This window comes from Scophthalmus maximus, chromosome 10 (genome assembly GCF_022379125.1).
Source record: "Scophthalmus maximus strain ysfricsl-2021 chromosome 10, ASM2237912v1, whole genome shotgun sequence".
Taxonomy (NCBI): domain Eukaryota; kingdom Metazoa; phylum Chordata; class Actinopteri; order Pleuronectiformes; family Scophthalmidae; genus Scophthalmus; species Scophthalmus maximus.
This window is the reverse complement of record NC_061524.1, coordinates 13153639-13175767: the sequence shown is the minus strand read 5'-3', so window position 1 is coordinate 13175767 and position 22129 is coordinate 13153639. Positions and strand designations below refer to the sequence as shown.

The following is a 22129-nucleotide window of genomic DNA, read 5'->3' as shown; positions in this document are numbered from 1 at the left end:
CAAATTAAAAATGAACAGATAAAAAGAAAATCGAGGGGAAGTGAAGGACATTAGATCAGCATCTCAGAGACTTCCCTTGGCATCATGTGCAAAATACAAAATTCAGGGCTCAATGGGCCTCATCCACCCTGCCTCATGTTGATATCCCCGGGGGGTCCACACCTAGCACTTAACCTTTTTTCAAGTGCATGTGCTTCCCCTCAGTCATGTTATGTGTAATTTGTCATTTTAAGGAAAAAGGCCCCTCATCAAAGTGACCTTAAACCCCTTACCCCACTCTTCACAGCTGATGAAGCAACTTTAAAGTATCTTCTTTAAGTGAGGAATACTCAAACATTTAGTGTCACCCATATGCCTTTCTCTATACATCTTGAATAGTGTTCAAGCTTTCTTTTTCTTTTTCAGTTAATTTTCAGAGGCCTGGCTTACAGTTGGTATAGATCACCGCAGCAGAACTCCAAAAACAACAAGCTGACGGTCCCACATCACCGCTGGGAGTAAATAAAATATAGTAAATAAAATATAAAGTTTTTTGAAATTCGGGCAGTCATCTTCAAAGCAATATGTGCAAGGACACTAGAAGCCACATGCTCCGGTTCTCTGGCGGAGCTCAGCTTGCGCTACTATAGGTCTCAAATAAATATTACAGTAAATTAGACTGGGTAATTTTCTTTGAAGGTACAGTAGGGATGCCTACCAGATCTTTTAAAAGTTTAAATCAATATTCTATAGAATAAGACAATAAATCATTCTTAAATACAGAATATGAGACTAAATGTCTTGTTAAAATAAGTTTTTAGCAGTTGCGTTTTGGAAAGAAAGGCCTGTGGCAGTGACAGATAAGGGGACATATAATATAAACCTTGTCAGGTAGAAGAGAACAAACAAACGCCCTGTGACAACAAGCACAGACCTGCTGAGTGAACAGTCACCATACAAGGCCATTATGTTTCTTGGGATCAGAAATCAGCCTAGGATAAAAGCTATCATGCTGTTAAAAATCAAAGCACAACAGTAACAACTGCCAGAACAAAAGCAGCGACGGCCCTAGTTCGTGAGGAAAAAAGAGGGACTAAATTGCTTCTGTCTGTACAAAAGTCCTTACTTTTAAACTTTAAGCTATAAGAAAGTATAGTCATGTGTTGTCAATCCCGAACCAGGTAAGCCTTCTTCCTGTTCACCATTTAATGGTCGAGAGAGCACATTAAATTGCTTAGTTGTATAGGTTGAACCCAAGGAATGTTGCTACAAAGGAAATCTGTTATGTGGTGCAGGTGCTACTGATCACAACCAATATGAAACTTGTGGATAAATTTGACATGGATGAATAGTATTGTGCTTTAGCGCAAATGCGAGGAATCTAGTTTATCGGCTTTTTAAAATGATTTTTAAAATTCTTAAAATGGGCAGACAAATTTCACTGCAGCTGTTTGAAAGCGTTCTCTGCTTATAAACTGAAGACAATGATGCATCCACACACCCCTTCCCAAATAAGCTGAAACAGAAGAGGCCTCCTCCCATGTCTCCAACTTACCCAATTAAGAGAAGAACCACGCAGACAATGGCAAAGCCAACTGTGTACTTCAGAGCGTTTTTCACTTGCTGTAATAAATGCAAAAAAAATAAAAAATAAAAGAAACTGGTCAATTACAGCCATGAAGTGATGCATAATTTTTCATTGTGGGGGAAGGGAAGGGGGGTCATACTCTATTTAGCAAAGGACCCGAGTGAGTGAGAGCTATATAGAGTAAGTGTAGATCCAGTTTGACCTGGCAGAGATAACATGTCACTCCCGGCTATTCAAGGTGCTTTTAAAGTAACAATACAAAAGAGCTTCCTGTCTGTGAGAGAAAGTGCCTCTGTCAGCTCAAAACTGACACATGGAAGGGAGAAAAGGCACTAAAAGATAGCTGCAGCTCGGTACATCCATCACTGAAAAGACCTCTAAAGATAGGGCTTTTAAGTCTTTGTCAATTTCTTTTCAGGTGACAATATGGGGCCTTTTAAATTAAAGTATGAGTGACTAATTTTACTGCCACAAAACATTATACTCTGTATATACTGTATTAAGAGATGTCTGTCTCAACATTCGCTTAACTTGTGTACCTGTCAACACAAACTCATTTTATTCTGTATCTTTAAGGACTCAAAACCAGATGAGGCCATTTAGTAACAAATATATATATTTAAAACCTTTATCTTTTAGCTAGTAAAATAACAATATTAAATAAAGTGGCATTTATATGATATTTGAAGTGGCAGAAATCCTAGATCCAGGTTCATAGGATATTTTCCTTTCGTTTGTCATGCAAAAGGCTCAAATGTGTGCAAGCAAATGAATTCATGTGTTCTTAGGTTTACCGGGAAGCTCAATGGAAATTACTTGAGGACAAAATTTTCACATTAGCATATTGGTCAGCCGCGATGAATCACCTAAATAAAATTTGAATTCCCTCAGCATCAAATCTGAGCAGGCTACAGCGCCGTGTGGAGAAGAAAGTTGCATTCTTACCGAGCATTTGTTCACATTGTCGTCGTCCCTTTCTTCATAGTAGAAATACACAAAGGGAATCCATAGGAAGACACAAAATAGTATGATGGAGTAGAGTGCTGCAGGGACACAAAATAATTAAAATACAAGCATTAGTCAAATATCTTTCTGTGCCAAATATCGCCAAAAATACCATCCAAGCATGAAGTGTGGCCACGTGTAACATAACCATTGAAACATTGCAGTGGATGCGTCTATATATACATACCCTTTCATGTTTTTGTTTCTTGTAGTGAAAAACAGAATTTATTCAATTTATTTAAATGGATTTTGGTGGTTTTAGATAGAGATTTGAAATTAAAGTTATTTCCTGTGCATTTAATCGGAGTCAGTAAACATTCCTCTCGTATACTTTTGATATCATTGGAGGGTGGACCCTGTTCATTCACTTGGAATGATTTTGAATTCCCTTTGATGGGCTACAGGCAATGTAGAGTAGACATCAAAGCTGACTCCTGTGAAGAACAATGCTTTATTTATGCTTACCACAGGCATAAACTAATACCAATCCCCTTTTCAGTCACCAATTCATTTATGGAATACAATAAAATCAAATATGCCGGTGAGTTTTTGACTGCCATTTCAAGAGTTACATGGATTCCGTTAACATCTTCAGCAGTGCTTTTATAAATCCAAGAAATCTCTAAGACGACAAGTAACATTATCAAAAACATTGACACCTTCTACTTTGTAAGGAAAACAAAATATACAGGTTACATGAAAATTAAATTTTGGCTGTTTTTTTCAATTCCCACTAGTTGAAAAGATGAAAGTAGTAGACATGAATGGTGGTTGAATTTGTTTTAAGTATTACCAATACAGAACAACATCTAATACAAAAAAGAACTGCTGAGCATCTTCAAGGGCCCATGATGCAACAGGATTTCAGCAGATGTTTGGTCTATTGGTACATGCTCTGTTCTGAGTTCTTTGCTCACTCGCCTACTCAAATTCCTCTGCTGTACCTGTCTTCTGAGTGCAGTGATCCACATGATTCGTCTTTCCTCATATCTGGCCTCAGGGTCATGATTTCAAGGAGCAGTGTTTCTAATCATTTTTGAACCAATAATTCTTGTTAAAAGCGCGCTCGCGGGGTTTGTGGAAGGAAGCAACTTCAGTGCATGTTTCAAATAAATTAATCCTAAGAAAGCTTTGGGCGAGCTGCCATCAGATGCAGGGTTTGTACAGTAGACTTTCGGGGCCAAGCAGGTCGTTATAAATGACACGTTTTGAACAATGACATGCAGGATAGGTCCATGTAAAGCTTTGTGAATTCAAACATCACTGAATAGGTTTGTTGAGCTTTTAAGGCGTCACATCACGACTGACAAGACTTCCTTTCATCCATGATTGATTTTGTTGACTTTATTGTACATCATCTTTGGATAATAAGTGGAAAAAAACTCACCATAACCCTGAACAATTAAAGGCCATATCATTAATAGAAGTTTTACACTGCTGTGCTTAGTGCTTTGTGTAAAAGCCAGCGAATAATACCACTGTCTGTGTTCTGACTGGGGCTGAACGATTTCGGGCAAATATCGAATCGCGATTACTTTAACAGATATTGCGATTGCGATTTGATTTGGTCGTGGTATTCGTCACCTCACGGTGCCACGTGAGAAATTTTCATATACGGAGTAACGGTCTCAAACAACTCTCGTGTGGTTCTGTGTTCGTCACCACTGTCACTGACCTGTTGGCCGTACACCGCGGCGCCAACAACCGCGGCTGTGGCGCTGTGCCAGGCGCTGATACAGGTTGGTGGTGTTGCCCCGTGAAGTTGCTACGGTACCTGACGCTGCGCAGCATCCTCCTTTTTAAAACCGAAGAACTTCGGCACAACCGACGTGGCGCTCCTCTTCGACACTAAAGTCTCCGCTGAATCATTTTCTGACTGCGCTGTCGAGCTTGAGGACATTGCGCAGCAGGTTAAAGTGCAGCTTGACTGCTGTTTTTTTCTTTCACCGAGCACTCCGCTCGCTCGCGTATCACGTGACCCGTGTAATCGCGTCCCTTGCGATTAGAAAATCGCGTTTTATCATATCGCGAAATATAATCGCAAATGCGATTAATCGTTCAGCCCTAGTTCTGACAGGATCAAGATTGGTGCTTTTTCTGTTCAGACTGTCATGCAGAGCACTTCCAAATTGATTTAATTAGAGGGCCATTGGTACTTTAACACATTATCCTTCTGCTGTTGTTATATGTAACATTGCTTTGGGCAAATCGCACACAGCAAGAGGTCATCCGTTTCGTTCTAATGTTCCCCTTGCAAGAGGAAAAATCCATCTGCATCAGAAAAAGATTCCATTCACTAAAGCGTGCGACCTTATGTGTGAAGTGGATGCAATACTGCTGCCCTTGGTGAAAGAACTTGCTATTCTCTCATCTAAGCCTGTTTTGTTTGTTTGTTTGGTTCTTTCTGTGCACACAGCTTTTGGAGAGCAACACTAAATGCATTAGGAATTCATAGAGTGGAGGTGAGGCAAAAACACTTAAATAGAGAGATGCTATTTCAAGCTAGGGGCTTTTCTTTCTGCAGCAAATGGATGTTGGTGAAGACAGCCCAAACAAGCCCCAAAATAACTCCAAAGAAAGGCACGTCACGGCGATGTGCTAGGCAACATGGTTGGCTTGGCTCAAACCACCTTCGGGTGATAATGTGAGTTATTAGCACAAGTCACATTGTGATGCCAACAACAGGGAGTCAAACAGCGAACAGTTAAGCTTTGATTTAAAGTCACCAAAATGATCAGAAACTACATACAAGCCCTTGACAATACATTTGAAAACGTTCTCCTGTTAACATCTAATCCACAACATCAGTACCACACTGCAGCTTCAATGTACATGTGGAGAACAACTGCTCCCCATCGGTCAACAATGTATGGCCTCAAGCAAGAACAAACATGCCCCCCGTGAAACGGGCTATCTTTCACAAAATGCTCTCTCCCCGCTGCAGACAAATGAACGTCACTGTTGTAGTTCTTGCTTTTTTTGCCAGCTGTGATTGTGACAGGGACATTACTTTCAATAAGCACATGCTTATTGCTCCACTAAGGTATCCATTTACACTCATTTACAGCCAAACAAACTAAGTTTAGGATGATGCCATGAGCCAATAAATACAGGCCATGCACAGTATGCAGCCTGTGGCAAATAGTGGTGGGTTAAAGCAATGGGTAAAATTAATCATAACACCATGCATATTAACATACTGAGAGAATAGGGCATACTGAATTACCATGTATCATCCATTACTCTCTAAACAGATCTTCTACTGGGAAGAATGCCTGACTAGGGATAAAAGTTTAGCACATTTATCCCCCAGACGGAGAGAAGGGGACTGAATAATTAAATGTTCTTCCTTAACCCATAACATATTTCTTGTGTTGATATTGTAAATAGCATATAATCAAATTTTTCTCATGGGAGAAGCGAAAACATTGAAAAATAAAAGAAATGACTTTTGGAAGATTGGTGGAAAAGCCCGCAGTCTAATGGAGTGGCAGCTGGCAACCAATGTGAGGACATCAACTCGAGCGATAGTTATTTGTCTCGTAACGTTTTAATAATTAACTGTGGCAATTTATGATGATTATCTATAACCGTGCATCATTCGGAGCAGCACTAGTAGTTTCACTCCCAGCACCGTATAAGGCTTAATGAGAAACATTAGACCTGTGTCCTCACCGTACTGTGGCCCTCCACAGGGGCATTAGCATCTGGACTCTTGTCCCTTGCAGACGGCCAAAACATATTATGTGAAAATTAAATGCCAGGGGAGATTTGTCACAGCAACACTGTCTCTGACAAAGGACTCCAGAGACTGATGAAAATATCTGTCTGTGCAGACACGCGCTGAAAGGTATGACACTACAAGCTTGCACTCTCATTTCCTGTAAGCATCAAGGGAGGCACCATTCAGCATGAAGGACTCTGATTTGATGCCTGTGTTGCTCTGTTCCTGCTCAAAGTGAGAGGAAACAGATGTTTGCAAACACACGAGACAAAGGAACTTGGAGCTGATGGATTTTCAAGGCTAACAGTGACTTGTGAGTTTGTTGTGGAGTCATTCTTCTAGTCACTTAACAGGGTTTTGAGGTCAAAGAGGTAAGATAATTGAAGATTTTTTTTTCCATAATGGTCTCTTAAAATTTACCTTGCTGTAATGAGTGAGTAAGCGAGTGAGTTACAAAATTGGTCTGCAGTTTGAGTTTTAAGTGTTTCCCCTTTTCGCCATTAGTCTTTCAAAATGAACTGCATCTATTATCAGAGCAGTTTTTTTTTTAAATATATAGCGACGAATATAACAACTTTTTTTGAAAACATTTAACTACTTTCCACAGAAGAGATCTGCTGGTGCAGCCCCACGAGCTGTGTTTAGCGAGTGGCAGAGAGGCGGAGCAGTAGTTTTAGAATGCAAATAAGGGTGTGATGACATCATGAATATGTTAATCAGCAGTCTTCAACATCGTCCTCAATTTTGCACAAAAACAATCCAGCACTATAATAGGTCGTATTTGATTAAGCTGTAGAGGTTTACATTAAAAAAAAAAAATATATACATTTCTGTTGAGTAATTCTAAAGAATCATGAAATAAAAAAGGAGACAGCATTTGAGGCAAGCTGTAATCAACCTTGTCTTCTTGTTGGATCCATGCTCAGCAACAGGGATGTTCATCATCGAGTAATTACATGTATGCAATATTTGTCAACAAGATCAGAGCACAGAAAAATCTCTGTCTTGACAGCCGTGACTTTCTCTGGAACTCATCTGGGGGACTTCAAACCTGGCAGGTGAATTTCTGAGTACATGGGGAAGTGCAGTGTTTAGGATTAGTTGCTCTCCAGACCCTAACGCTGACCGCCCCGTTCATTTCCACTCTGCTTGCTGGGCACTATTGTGACAACACCAGTGACATCACAGACTGAGTCCAGTGACATCACAGGACGTTGCCACTTACTATAAGAAGAAGTGACTAGTTTTAACATGATATTCTCTGTATTAGCCCTCAGAAATGCAGTAATTGTCAGGCTTTACCTCATATTGTTATAAAAGAGGCTTATATCATTCAGAGGTAGGCTTCTTTGAGCTCAATGTCTCAAAAGATTTCTGAATATTTCAAGGTAGACAAGCAAGTGAAGAGCTGAGGATTGCATTTTTTGTTGTTGCACAAAGTGCCTTTTGTTTATTAAAATGCTTTACTATGTTCTTATCATTAAAGGCCCCTATGTACCAAAGTAGCCCTTCAAAATGAAACTGTAATATGCCCTTACTTTCTGAATGCTCTTAACAGAAGCACTACACTGCCACTTTCCAATAAAATTCTGTCAGGTCATGTAGGTGGATAAGAATCGCAGACAAAAAGAGAGTACTTGCTCTGTACTTACAAGAGGGATGCATCCTCTCCAGCTCCTCTTCTACAAATGGCATCATCAAAAAATATGTCAGGGAGAAAGCCAATTATTTATTTAAAGGACCCAGAGGTATTTTGCCCTGTTGCTTAAGGGTCTTATGCACCACTGCTTTGAAGTTCTGAGCAGTCCAAGGAAATGTATAAATGGACAGAGGCTGGAGATTGAAAGGCTGGGCTTTCAAACGTAAGGTTCATCAAAGATCCCAAGAAGCTCTTTAGCCTCTAAAAGGAAGTAGGTGTTTCAGTTAGAGACCTTTATCTCCTTTGTCAAGTTGAAGTTACATTTTCACACTACAATGTAAAATTTGTGAACAACTGCAGGATTTACTCTAAATACAGATTATTTTCACTTCCTTTTTTTGCATTAGTTACATTCTGATATAGCAGTATATAAGTCTTTAAATTGCAACAGAATATACACATACACTCATAAATGCCAGCTTTTATCCGTCTGAGATTGGTCCTAGCTGAAACACTTTGATCTGACCTATATGATGTTACTGTAAATGCATATTATATCCATCACAGGAAAATAGGTTCTCAGCAATGGGGATATTTCACGCCACAGAGACAGAGTCCTTAAACACTGTGGCAATTGAATGAATATAAGATTGCAAAATAACCTACAGTATAAATATCACAATGTCATCCACTCTCACTGATTCTAAATAGGTGTGTGGATTCACAACTCCGTTAATATAACAATGAATTCTATATCATAATTGCCCCTCCATAATTTCCCCACTATGACAACAGTGCTCATAAAAACCCCCCACATGGTAATTACATAGCAGAAAAGTGGATTCAGAAGGCCAACGTCAACCACAGGTTTGTTTGGACACGTAAACGTGGATATTTATGAACAAGCACGTGACAGAAAGACAGAAAGTCCACATGGCAGCTTTGTAAGGCCATTTAATGATTTCAAACATCCAGTAAATAATGTTGAGTTCTTTAAAATCACTGGACATGCACATGCTTATTAACCGAGTTCACCACGGACTCAAAAACGATCTAGCTTGGTGGAAAAACACGTTCCACTGGAGGAAATAGGAAATCTCTGTCGGCCATGTAATTATTCCATTTGTGAAGAGACAAATGGACAGTCCTGTCAAATGTGGCCTTAAAAAAATCCAGCATTAAAGGTTTGATTTGTAAGGCAGCTGTGCATTAAAGACACATGGAGCTTGGTCTCCACCTACTGGCAACTAACAAAGTAATGATCCTTAAAAAAAACAGAAAGAAAGAAAGACTGGAACGTATCTCTCTAGTTCTGGATATAAACTCAATGGTAAAACTGAATGTGCCGCAAAAATTAGCTTTATCATATTAGTCTATTACCACTGCCTTTCAAAAAAAAACTAATCTTCAAAAATATTCACTGCAGAGTTAGTATAGTCAGATAGTAAGACTTCTATTTGTTATAGAACACTGTCTAATAAACATACCATCAAAGTATTTAACATTAAATGGCCTGTGCCAGTATTAATAACAATCTCACAAAATATACCCGTAGCATCTACAGTCAGATTAATTCTGTTCCTGCTTCAAATCTCATCAAAACAAACACAAAGAATGACTAACGTGTCAAAAGAAAAAAAACTACGGGTCTATATTTGGAAGCCCTAAGAATGGAATGCATTTGCAACCTTTAAAAAGGCAATTTACCCTGGTTCCAAAAAACGATGCTCTGAGGAACTGAGAGCGCGATATCAATCAAAACTGCGAGGCTCTGATTTTTGTATTTTAGGCGGTTTAACAAGCCCCCAACCCTCCTATTCAAAAGCCAAAGGTTACAAGCACAACATATTTGCAAGTAGATCATTCGGTGCTACACGCTCCCAGAGCTACACGCTGTAGGCAAAAAGGAATCTCTTTCAAGCTTCTCTTTAACTTCTCTCTACCTTAGACATGCCAAGAGTATGCTGCTGGAGTGCATACTCCTGGTATGTCTAAGATTCTTTAGCTGAGAAAAAATAAATGAGAAAATGAATGTGAAAAAAATTTAAATTTATATTTTTCTGTGAATGCTACTCCTAAAACATCCAATATAAAATCAAATCACTTATGTGGAATTGAAAAGTCTATGAAAAGGATATGACGTGCTGCCTGACGCACACCAACTCTAGCACCAACTCAAGACAATTAATCAGTCTGGGACTTATGATTTACTCTCAAGCTTTTCAAGCACACAGAGATGAACTTACTAAACCAATTACTAAACCAACTGTATGAGCTCCTCCTTTGATGTTTAACACATTTCTTGAATGTAACTGTTGCACCATGAACATGGTTTTGAGGCAGTTTGGCGATTAAATTAATTAAATTACTGACAGGGCACGGTCCAGCATTCAAGACATAAGCTTACTGAATTATTAATTTTTTTAAAGTCTCTATAAAGCAAAGTTGCCATTTAAGGGGATGTCTCATCCAAAACTAAAGATACCAACTTAGAAATCAATCTTGTGTATGAAATCATATTTGTGTGTCCAGACAGAGGAATATATACTGTAGCCCACTGAATGCCGGATTCACGTGTAGTGTCCATTCTCTTTGAAAGCCAGTGCTCTGATGTCATTATACCAGTGGAAACGGCATCTCTGATTGGGCTGTCTGGGCAAAGAGACAGCTTGCCTTCCATGCATTTGGCATTTCGGAACAGACGGTACATAACAGTGTTGCTGACAGGCACTTTAAGCCAGCATCTGTTAGAAAATGTGTGATCTAGTGTCTTTGGCACGTCTGAATTTGCCATCGTCAAAGACAACAAACTTGTGTTATCCTCTAGTATGACAATCATGAAGAAATTCCACGGGCACTAATAGCTTTGAGTTAGGAATTTATCAGGCAAATAGCCTGGATACTGTCCCGATGAATTGCAACCAGGCACAAATACTGGATTTATGGAGCAATCCCTGGGGACCGGGCCTCACCTCCCTCCGAGCAAGAGAATCAGGCTGGATAAATCCAAGATGTCTGACTGAATTCTCGACAAATGCACTAATGATGCCAAAATGGTGTCACATTATGCCACAGGCCACAAACAAAATGTCAGTTCCAGTGAAATATCATAATTTCATTGAATGCAAGTTGAATGTGACAATTACAACTTGTGAAATTAGTGAAAGCAAGCCTGGTGAGAGTTCAAGCAAGCAACCTTTTTTAAACCACAGAGTGTTGGCAACCCTTTATAGGGCTGAGCAATATGACTATATAGTTTGTCATTTGGATGACACTGTGTTCTTCCATACAGCACGGATGCAGGCAGGAAGGCGAACGTGACGGCAGCACAGAAAATGGAGGAGAATGAATGTGAAACAAGAATCCTCAGTAATCAACATGTCTACATTATGCCCAGTGCAAACACAGAGGTGTTTTCACTTATTCTGACTGATTAGAGCCTAACTTCGTGGACAACGAAGTTATGCTGAGCTATGCTCGAGGAACACCAAAATTCCTTAACCAGTAAATACGATTAAGGCGTGATGCTAAACTATTAGGGGCAATTGGACAACATGTCAATCAACCATAATCTGTGCACGCCCCCCACGGTCCACAGCCAATGTCAAATCAGGCAAATTATGAGGAAATACCTGTGTGGGTGGACCCTGGGTGTTCAGAGCCTTTAAGGAAATGAACTATGCATTTAATAAACCCAGCCTGACCTGTAGCTCTTGCCAATCATCATGTATTATAAATTGAATTAACAAGTCTTTAAATCAGGTTCAGAAAAAAGATAACATTCTGCACCATGCAGCACAATATACCACACACACTCTTACACTAATTACAATCTACCACAATCTCTTAAAACGTTTCCCTCTCATCACCGACCTCACCAAAATGTTACAATCACCTACAAATAATCTTACAAGACTAATCTGGGCTATTTTTGTGATTGCGGTTCACACAACCTTAATGGTAATGCTGACTAACCGGTCTTGTAAATATGATTATGAACTTGCTCAGTCAGTTCTTTCCTGACTGTCTTTACATGAAAGAGGAAGAGATTGTAACTCCAGCCATTCGCACGAAACATCAATATACTGTATGTAAATTAGCATATTTGATATAATAAAGAAAGTAAGTTATGAATATAAATGTGCATTGACATGACACAAATATATACAGCACTGTATTATCGTGGGAATCATCAGTCAGACCACAGCTGCTGCTCTGGCGCTACCATTAATTAAAAGAGGAGACTGAATTGATATCATAGGAGAATGACGTAGCAAACCTAAAATCACAGTTCACAAAACAGCCTAAACTCCATTGATAAATTCAAATACAAGGGTAGATTGATGAGATATATTCATTTCTCCAAATGTATGCAGGAGATTTATAATACATTTTAACTTTATTCTTCCATGTGCAACTATGCTGAAGAGCATTAAGAGAATGCACTTACTGTAATATCCATACAGCACAGTGTCTTCAATTTGTCCTCGGGTCACATTGTTTGCTGCCCATTCCTAGATGTTACCAAGAGAAAAGTCCATGGTGAAAATTAGAATTAAATGCAATAATTAAGGGAATTGCACAAATATAATAACAAGTAAGAATAGACATCAGATAGATTAAATCTTATTAAGTATTAAGTATAGTGTAACAAATAATCTGAAAAACAGTCACCCTCTTTGTCTGTGGTGTATTTTCTGAATACTGTATTAATTCTTATCATTTTACCCTAGACTTAAAAACCCCTAAAGACAGGCATGAAAATTAATTAAATACTTTAAGCATGCATTTTCTGATTGGACACAAAAAAACAAGGCTACAAATAATTTGTTATTTCTGAAATGTTCTGCTGTGTCATGCTTCTTACTGCACTGAGAACAGTTCAGAATAACTTTTCCCATCAAAGCATAACCTTCTCAAAATTATTACAGTTGTCTGTTTATTGAATCATATTTGATTAAGTGAATGAGGGATTGTGTTTCTGGTGACTTGGCCTGTGCTATCTTTGTCAGGTGACCGTGATTAACTGATAAAGAAAGAAAAAACAGATACCCTCAAGCCTTCAAACATTTCACATCTCCCAAAAGAAGAACAAATTACCTGCTGTTCAAATGAAGACATCATTAGACAAAAAATAAAATAATGAGGCAAGAAATGCGTTCTGCTTTTAGTTTAGACAAAAACATTGTCCACACCGGCTCAGAAAATTACAAAGCAGCGTTAAAAGGCTGCCTCGGGTAAAGTCATTAGGAACCCTCAAATGAAGTGTTCGCAGAACCAATACTAACCTTATAGGTGCCATCGGGATACTTCATGAACGAAACGAGGAATATATCCACCGGCAGAAGTGCAGACGATATCAAAGCGACGGCAAGTGCACATATCGCTGTGATGGTTGAAACAACTTCACTCTCCTGACGACTTTGGAATTTCCGGATATAGACCCAACAGAAAGCCAGGATGACCTGAACAGGAAGAATTGTGAGCAAGTGAAAGTATGTGGAGAATAACACGTAATGAAAAACTACAAAAGTGATGAATAGTCAATACTACATTTTAGAGACCACACTACTATTTTTAGTTTGCATCCATATTTAATGCAAGGGAGATGCGGCTGATAAATCAATTTGACTATATAAAAAATATTGGATATAATACCCTGAAACAAATTCAACATTGGTGTAGCTAACATTGATCAGTTTTGCAGAGCTGTATGTTTTGTTGGACTTCTTGTTGTGCTCATCACAATATTATGTCCTCCTATACTGGATCACACTGTTATGAAATGCTAGCCTGCGTTTGTGTCGCTTATTGCTGACAGGAAATACTCAAACTAAAGTGTTAACACAACAAGTAGATATTTATACACTGATAATAGCCCGACCGCGGGTGTTTAGGAACCGCTGAGCTGATTATATCGTACTCCCGCTCACCCTTATCCTCTTTCAGCGTGGCCCGAGCACAAACAGGACAAAATACAAAGTTGACTTTTGATTAGTAGCAGGGTGACTACCTCCATTAGAAAGACAATTGTTCACTATAGTGTTTAATGAATTCGGCAGTTCATTCTGTGGCTGCGTAACACGACTAAATAACAATACAATAAAAAAAGAGATTGAGAGAGGGATTGTCATTGTCAACGGGCAGGAAACTCGTTAGACTTAAGAGAAGCAAATGAGGGGATCCAGAATGACAAGGTCATATTCCAGGCACACAAGCTGTAGGAAGTGAGGACACTGCTACAAAAAAAAAACTAGTCCCTTCAGATCAAGAGCTGCCAATCACAGGCAGGATCAATTTAAGGCCCGCGGCCATAAGCCTCTAGCCGCTCGTCTTTGCCAGGTAACGACGCGGGCTTTGCATCCAAATAAGATCAACTGAGAGGTTTGCACAGATGATGGGGGCTGCTGCTGCTGCTGCTGCTGCTGGTGGTGGTGCTGGTGGTGGTGGTGGTGGGTGGTGGTGGTGGTGGTGGTGGTGGTGGTGCTGGTGCTGGGTGCTGGTGGTGGTGGTGGTGGTGGTGGTGGTGGTGCTGGTGCTGGGTGCTGGTGGTGGTGGTGGTGGTGGTGGTGGTGGTGGTGGCTGGTGGTGGGTGGTGGGTGGTGGTGGTGGTGGGTGGTGGGTGGTGGTGCTGGTGCTGGTGGTGGGTGGTGGTGGTGGTGGGTGGTGGGTGGTGGTGCTGGTGCTGGTGGTGGGTGCTGGTGGTGGTGGTGGTGCTGGTGGTGGTGGTGGTGGTGGGTGGAGGAGCAGAGCACACCGGTCGGGGGCGGCTTTCAGTGTGGTGCCAAAAAGGGATCGTCCGCCAGAAACGGATTTTTTTCTGGCTCAAACGCTCATGACGGGCGCATATGCACAACTTTGTGTCCGTAGTTATATCAAAGGGTGTCTTGTAGTGTTCGCCGTTTACAGCGTAATCAGGCAAAGGTTTGCTCAAAGGAAAATACGATCCTATTGTTTTTAAGGTTTGTATGTCCAGTATTACTACACTGTGAGACACATGAGGATATATGGTAATGGGTTATGTTATACAATGAAGAAATGATTGCAATTATCCTTACAACTGCATCATTTTACCTTCTCTGTCTTAGATTACCACCTGTTGAAATACCTTTAAATGGCCCACACAGGCCACAAAACACGGCCTTTGGCAGCACACGAACAGCACAGGCAGTTATCTCGTCTGCTAAGCAGTCGGCCGAGAGAGGACGTGAGCTGAGTCGCACTAGTCTTTACGTGAGACAAAGATTCACGCGACGCAAGGTAACCCCACACACGTGTAACGGAGAGCACACTTTCATCTTACTCAAATAGCACAGCTTGTTGTTGTTGTTGTTGTTAGGCAGACCATAATTGCTGTCAAGAGCATTTAATACAATCGCAGTGGAAGCTAACTACGTGTCTTGACCAGATGCTGGTTCCAAAAAGATCGACGTCATCGTCCACCTACTCTCGACATCGAGTCGTTTCACACACCCTCTGATATCAGGTGTGTATTCAACACTGCACCGCGCGGTCCAGCGGGTCATAGCCAGCGTTAGCTAACACCGAAGCCAACATTGGCGTCAACACAGTCGCGACGCCGACCAGGCCTCCTGTTCCCCCCCTGGCACATTTCAAACTGGCGGTCTAACGCTGCGCCGCCCAACGAAGGAACTGGACCGCTTTCTATGAGCTTACCAAGAGTATAAAGGTGAAAATAGACCAGCCGAGCGCAGACTCGGAGAGGAACGACTGCGCCGCCATCTTCACTTCCTGCAATAACAAACCCACGTGCCCCTTGTGACGTCATCGCGGCGGAGGCGGGGCGAGCAGCCGCAGCCGTAACGTCGCCGCAGAAAGTCCATCATGCAGTGTGTCTGGTTCGTGTGCGCAAATGTGTGCCGGTAATTACAGGGTTAGTTTTTGAATGAAGTGTATAATTTGAACTGCTATTGTTAGAGCCCGGCCGATATGGATTTTTGTGGTCCGATGCCGATATCGATATTTGGGACTACAATATTCCCGTTACGATACATCGCCGATATATATATATATATATATATATATATATATATATATATTATCTGTCAATGATTCCTAAGATGTCGTTATCGAACCTCCATGACAAAGAAATGTAAATGAGGCTTGATATTTTAGTTTAACCATGAACTTTTCTTCATGAATAACTATAAATTGAAAATACGAATACAACCAAATGCATAGAACTGATAACAAACAGTTATTTTTTACATAAAATGTAAACATTAATGCACATTTAAAGGCTCAAATCAGTTGGCCTATTATATCAGTCTTGCTCTTAAAATATCGGCCGATACCGATATGTCTGTGAAAATCTCCGATATTGTAGGCTAACCGATGTATTGGTCGGGCTCTAATTATTGTAAATAGTAATTGTAGTAGTGGTATTGGGATTGTGTTCCTAATGCATTATGATTACATATCATTACGTTTTAATTGTTTCATACAGTACATTGTTGTGAATTCTCATCACTCAATGGATCACATCTTATATGCTGCACTGTCATGTTGTATGTGTTAATTTAAAAAAGCAATTATTTGCTGTTAATTTGTGACGTAAATGTACATTTCAATACTTTGAAATGTATTGGAGTAACAGTATAAAGTACCATAAAACAGAAATACTCAAGTAAATACAAGAACCTCAGAATTATACGTTGTGGAAATAAGCTAAATGTCTCATACAGTTAAGGAGAGTCTCTCATCTGTTATGTCACTAGTGGTCAATAAAACCAGCAGACTTTCACAGACTTCATTCAGGTGAAAGAGGAACACCTCTGTCTCCTCTGGGTTAGGGTTACATTTAGGATCAAGTTTTATTTTGACCTAAGGACACATCAAGGTGGGGCCTGTGCTAACCAATGGAGCATTTTAGACCAACCATAAGGATACTTTGGACAACCACATGGGCACCTTGGTTTACTTGGTGGTGCACTTCTGGGGCGATTGGACTATCTATTAAACACATGGCCCGATCATGCATTGGACCCTTAAGTTGACAGGGGAAAACCTCTGGCCCACCATTTAAACACATTTTTATGGAATATTATAAAGTGATCCTTTTATTATTTTCTTTTATGATGGTTATCTTTTGTCAGTGTCATAATTTTCCTCCCATTTTATTTTTTTTGTTAATCTACAGTAGCATCCCTGCCACACATCAGTTCACAAAATACATAAGCATGTGTGACTTTGATTACAGGGGTGGGAGAGTGGAGGATAGCTTCCTAGCAGTAATCAGTATGCATTTTATCTCATGATTATCATTTGTTGAAGAAAAGCAGACACATTTTATCACCAGCTAATGTTTGCTTAATTTTAAAGGGCCTCAGGAATATGTAGAACCAATATTTATTTTTTTCTACTGCCTTGTATGCATCATAAAATCGCCATGGTAGAATAATGTCTAGTTTGAGTTTCACAATATAATAGAAAATCAGTACGGGCAGATATTTCTGCAGCTATACTTGAGAAACATGTTCAGATGTTTCTTCATTTATATTCTTCCACTGAGTGACTAAAGTGGCCATCAATCCCTAAAAGCCACTGTAAGTATTTATTTAAAGTATAAATGCATTGGCAGAGATACCACTGAATTTAAAAAGAAAACATCTCTTAAGAGATACGTTTCTGTTTCATTCAGCAGGGGATCCGAATTTCAACTTTCCTTCAGTTCTTATCGAATGTATCTTGCAGACAGACCCTGTGGTAACTCAACATAAAGAACCTGCTGTCTTTTCAGTCGTCCTCCCCCTTTCACAGTTTCAAGTGCATTGTGTCACAGAAGTCTGCTCCATCTTGGGAATATATTGTCCAGTCTGAGAGTGTGCAGTCGTGCTTCACCGTGTCTGGAATTATTGAGACAAAATTAAATTTCCACTTTAAGCTATTAATTGAGTAATTACTTTTGCAAGGCCTGTACAATGGTGACATTGAGGCGCTAAAGTTTTTCGGCAATGGACATAATATGTCTCTATGTTGTCTAGGGGTAAGTCTTTTGCTAACTGGAATGAGGAACATTCAAACTGATTAATTAGCAGCTCACTATTGATTCCGACACTTTTGACTGACTGAAACCTTCAGAAACCATAATACTGCACAGAAACTTAATGTATGTAATAGAGTTGAAAACTAACAAGAAGATTTTTAAAAAGACAATTATTTTCTGTATAGCAACATTTCTGAAATTATTATGTTTGAAAATAAGCAAATGATTTATCATCTGATTAAATATCTGCCAATTTGCATAAGTATTCAGAACAGAAATCTGAACGTGGGATGAAGCCAGGTTCAAAACTCATGTTTCATTTTGTTGACATATTAGAGCCAAAGGCTTTTACAGAGGGGATTTGTGATATATCTTTTAATCAGTTCCCATAAATCTGAAAATACTGTCAACAGCCATTTAAAAAAAAAAAAGTTTTATAAATCAGGCAATGAATGAAATATGAACAAAGCCCTCAGTAAAAACTTTCAGGGTATAAAAGGCTATAGTACGCACTACTATGTTCAACACTTGGCCCGGAACACTTAATGTTTGATTTGATTTCACATAGCTATCTAACTGGGTGACCACCAACTGATTTCCTTTCATTAAATTTCAATAGATAGGTTAATATTTCAAGAATACCCCATGGAACTATAGCTGCAGGCCAAACTGACATGGAGTTGTGCATATCTTTTTTTAATTCTTTTTTCCTTTTATTGTCTGGACACTGGATACTTTAATGCCCAGGTGAGCTCTCAAAGATGAATAATGAGACTTCTTAATGGCTTTTGTGATTTTTAGGAGCACATGAAAAGTACACATCAGAGGTTATGTCTGCATACAGATTAGTGATACACAGTTTGCGGCCTTTGTCTACTGCTTTGCCATATGTCGACTGAGCAAACGATCCTGTAAAAAGGACAGGTGTTTTCGCCTCCTAAGCCCTCAAACAATAATGATTTGACTGTGTATTGAAGAATCAGATTAGTATGTTTGTATTCAAGGCAAAACAATAGTGTTTGCTGAGGTTTGCGTTTGCACTCATCCAGTACAAACACGATGCCTCACATGTGCAGAAACACATATACACATGCACGTGCACAAAAACGGCTGTATTAGTCAAACAGTGCATATTGATTATGAGACTTAGTGCACTTATAGTGCATCAAGGGAAATCGAACAAGGTTATTTAACAGTGAATTGTTGCTTCTTCATTTCTTTATTTGAAGAACATACAGTATGTCTATCGTTGTGTGTGCCTGCTTGTGTGTACGTGTTGAGAGGGGGGCACTTAATATGATCAATTCTGTTCATTATTGTTTGTAAATTAGCCCTGCATATTTTATATTTACAGCTCTTGGCAATCCAACTACCAACTGACAGACAACAACAGGTTTACGAGAGATGCTGCAGGCTGGACAGTGTGATGTTTGGCACTATGGTGTCACATTGAAACCTGATTTGCATTATTATGAACACTTATCAGAGTTGTGGTTAGGTGAAATGATTGCATTGTTTTCATTTTGAGTCAAAAAACAATGACTCATATGCAGATTGTTCAGGACACACTGAAACTCAGGGAGTTGAAGCTCTGCTTCATCCTGCAGCTGCTGCATCAATAGAAGTCGTTTTGTTTGGATGCTAACTCCAGTTCATGACCACTATCACTGAGAGCAGATCCAATCAGATGATCAATATATTGTAAATGTGTCCCGTATGTGTCCCTCCGAAGCATCTTGATTGCGTCACTGAATCCAGGCATGTTTCAGTGGACAAAGGCCAGCCAAAGTTCAGTCAGTGGATCCTTGAACATCGTTTGCATGACAACGAGGACTTTTTCTGTGACTCATACATTTTCAGCACTGTCTAGAGCAGAGCCGGCGAACATAGCTATGTCTGAAAATGTCCCGGAACTGCGCGCCAACAAAACTCCTCAGCCTTTTTCTGACAGCGAGCACATGGAAATATCCAAATATCTACGTGGGCAGGTATGCAGCATGAATGGGAACCATTTCCCAAGCTGCTCTGGCCATGTTATGAATGATGCGGGCAGGAGAACTGATCACCTCCTGCTGCAGAGCATCATTAATCTTTGGTTTGGACATTGAGTCCTCCAAAGTTTGTATTTGTGTTGTTGGCAGAGACTGCCACACGTTTACCAATTACAGCTTAACATGTCCACGATTGGACGCATTAATAGACAGCGACAGAAATTCAACCAGGACTAGGTCGTGTATTGGCAATGTAGTTGCCCAGGGTGTTAACATATTACTCACTGTGGCGTCACATTTTGTCTTTGCGCATGTAAACTTTGACTCACAAAAGCCTAAGTGTCAGTTGCACTGTGCAGTCAACCGATCTGTAATAAGGACCGTGTTTGACACTCTCCTGCATAACTAAATCATATTCTACTTTAGAAGACACAGTTCGCACCGGAGCGGGGAATCAGAGAGGCGTCATGCTTTTGGCTGTTGGTGTTCTACCACGGCTGCCAGTTGAAAGAAAGAGGAATTTCAAAGTGTGCAGTGAACTATTGCATCGCCTTGACCTGCATGTATAATTGGAAATTCTCTTGATACTGTATGTTCTTATTAAAATGGTATTTCCATTTCAACTAATAAGACTTAACTCATTCATCCATTCCAATCTCTCTCTTACTTGTCTACCTCCTCTTTACCTTGCTACTCAATCCTTCACTATCCCCACTTCACTCTTAGTACTCTCTTGATTTTTCCCTCTCACTCTCTTCTCCTTCCGGTCCAATCTAATAAATTGTATACATTTAGATACAATACTTTGGTTGACACATTCCCATTGTTTACCTAATTCATTGTCTAGAATAATACATATGCAGGCTCTGATATAATTTCTTTACCTTTCCTCCTCCATGTCTTTAGCTCTTGATCCTCTCCAAAAAAATATTTAGACTATTTATTTTTTCGTACCAACTCGTCATACCTCTTTAAAGTTTGAGTTAAAACATTGTAACTGAACTAATGATTTTTTTGTTTTTGTTTGGGAAACCTCAAGTGTCTTCAAGCACACAGACTCTGAAAATCTCTAAAAGAGCAATTTTTGGCATTATGTCTTGGAATATTTTTCTTGTCTAGGAGGGCGCCAAACATGTAAATATAATGTCTTGGGGTTAGAATCAGCATGCCCATCTGTTGCTCTCCACATATCTCTGTGTCCCTTGTTAACTGAGTGTGAACTGTCTCTTAAAGCTAAAAAGCCATGGAAATGATATTTCATAGGTCAATTCCCCAGAAATAGAATAAGGGTTTGGAGGCAAACGAATCTCATGAGAACTTTTTGGAAAATCTTCTCTTAAAACTTCATTTCTAATGGGTAGTAAATGGCAGACTTAATTTCTGAACTCTGGTTTAGTCAATTCTAAGAAACAAGAAGCTCACACTTGTGGTGTAAATGTTGCCATTTTTATTTTGTTTTTACAGTAATTTTATTATTTTAAATGAAATGTACATAACACAATTATAGAAGTCAAAGTGATGTTGAGTTTACAATTGCTGTTTTAGTTAAAAAACATTACAACAAGTATTACATTTTTAGAGAAATGGAAAAGAAGACAGCTTGATAAGCAAGTGAATAGAATTTAATTAAAAAACAACAACACCAAAGGTTATTTTTTCCTAGAAATGAAATGTTTGTAATTTCTAGTCAGACCAATAATCAACTTCATTCTGGAATCCAGTCATTTAAACAATTCCTAATGATGCCATTAGGGAGTGTGTGTGTGTGTGTGTGTGTGTGTGTGTGTGTGTGTGTGTGTGTGTGTGTGTGTGTGTGTGTGTGTGTGTGTGTGTGTGTGTGTGTGTGTGTGTGTGTGTGTTTTTTGTGTGTTTAATGTTCTTTATCTGTAAATTAATTAATTTTCTGCGTCAAACAGAATAATTGGTGAGATTGAGAGTAAATCAGATTTTCATTCGAGCTGTGCAGGTGATTTTTTCTCTCAGAGATGTTCCTACTTGTATTTCACAGAATACCTCTCAAACAACAATCATCTCAAGGATATTTTAAAGCCGCCTGTCAGCTTTGGGGGCCTTGAGGTTTATAAAATGTTACTCCAGTGTGCTCTGAACGTTTACCTTGAGCCAGAAATTGGTGGGTTGCATTTGTCACCTGTTCCACGCCGACACACACTCTATCTATTTGGTGACAGCAAAGGTA

The 22129-nt window shown here is 39.6% G+C and overlaps 1 protein-coding gene across 1 annotated transcript in view; it reads right to left on the bottom strand.

The window, feature by feature from the left end:
• lmbrd1 (LMBR1 domain containing 1) overlaps nt 1-15723 on the bottom strand; it is a 47997-nt gene extending 32274 nt beyond the window's left edge. The window contains exons 1-5 of the mRNA XM_035606393.2: nt 15613-15723; nt 13224-13400; nt 12386-12449; nt 2513-2610; nt 1535-1602 (exon numbers count right to left, since the gene is read on the bottom strand). Coding sequence (XP_035462286.2) covers nt 1535-1602; nt 2513-2610; nt 12386-12449; nt 13224-13400; nt 15613-15678 — 473 coding nt within the window. The 5' untranslated portion in view covers nt 15679-15723. The remainder of the gene's footprint in view (nt 1-1534; nt 1603-2512; nt 2611-12385; nt 12450-13223; nt 13401-15612) is intronic.
• Between the last annotated feature and the right edge of the window lie 6406 nt (nt 15724-22129).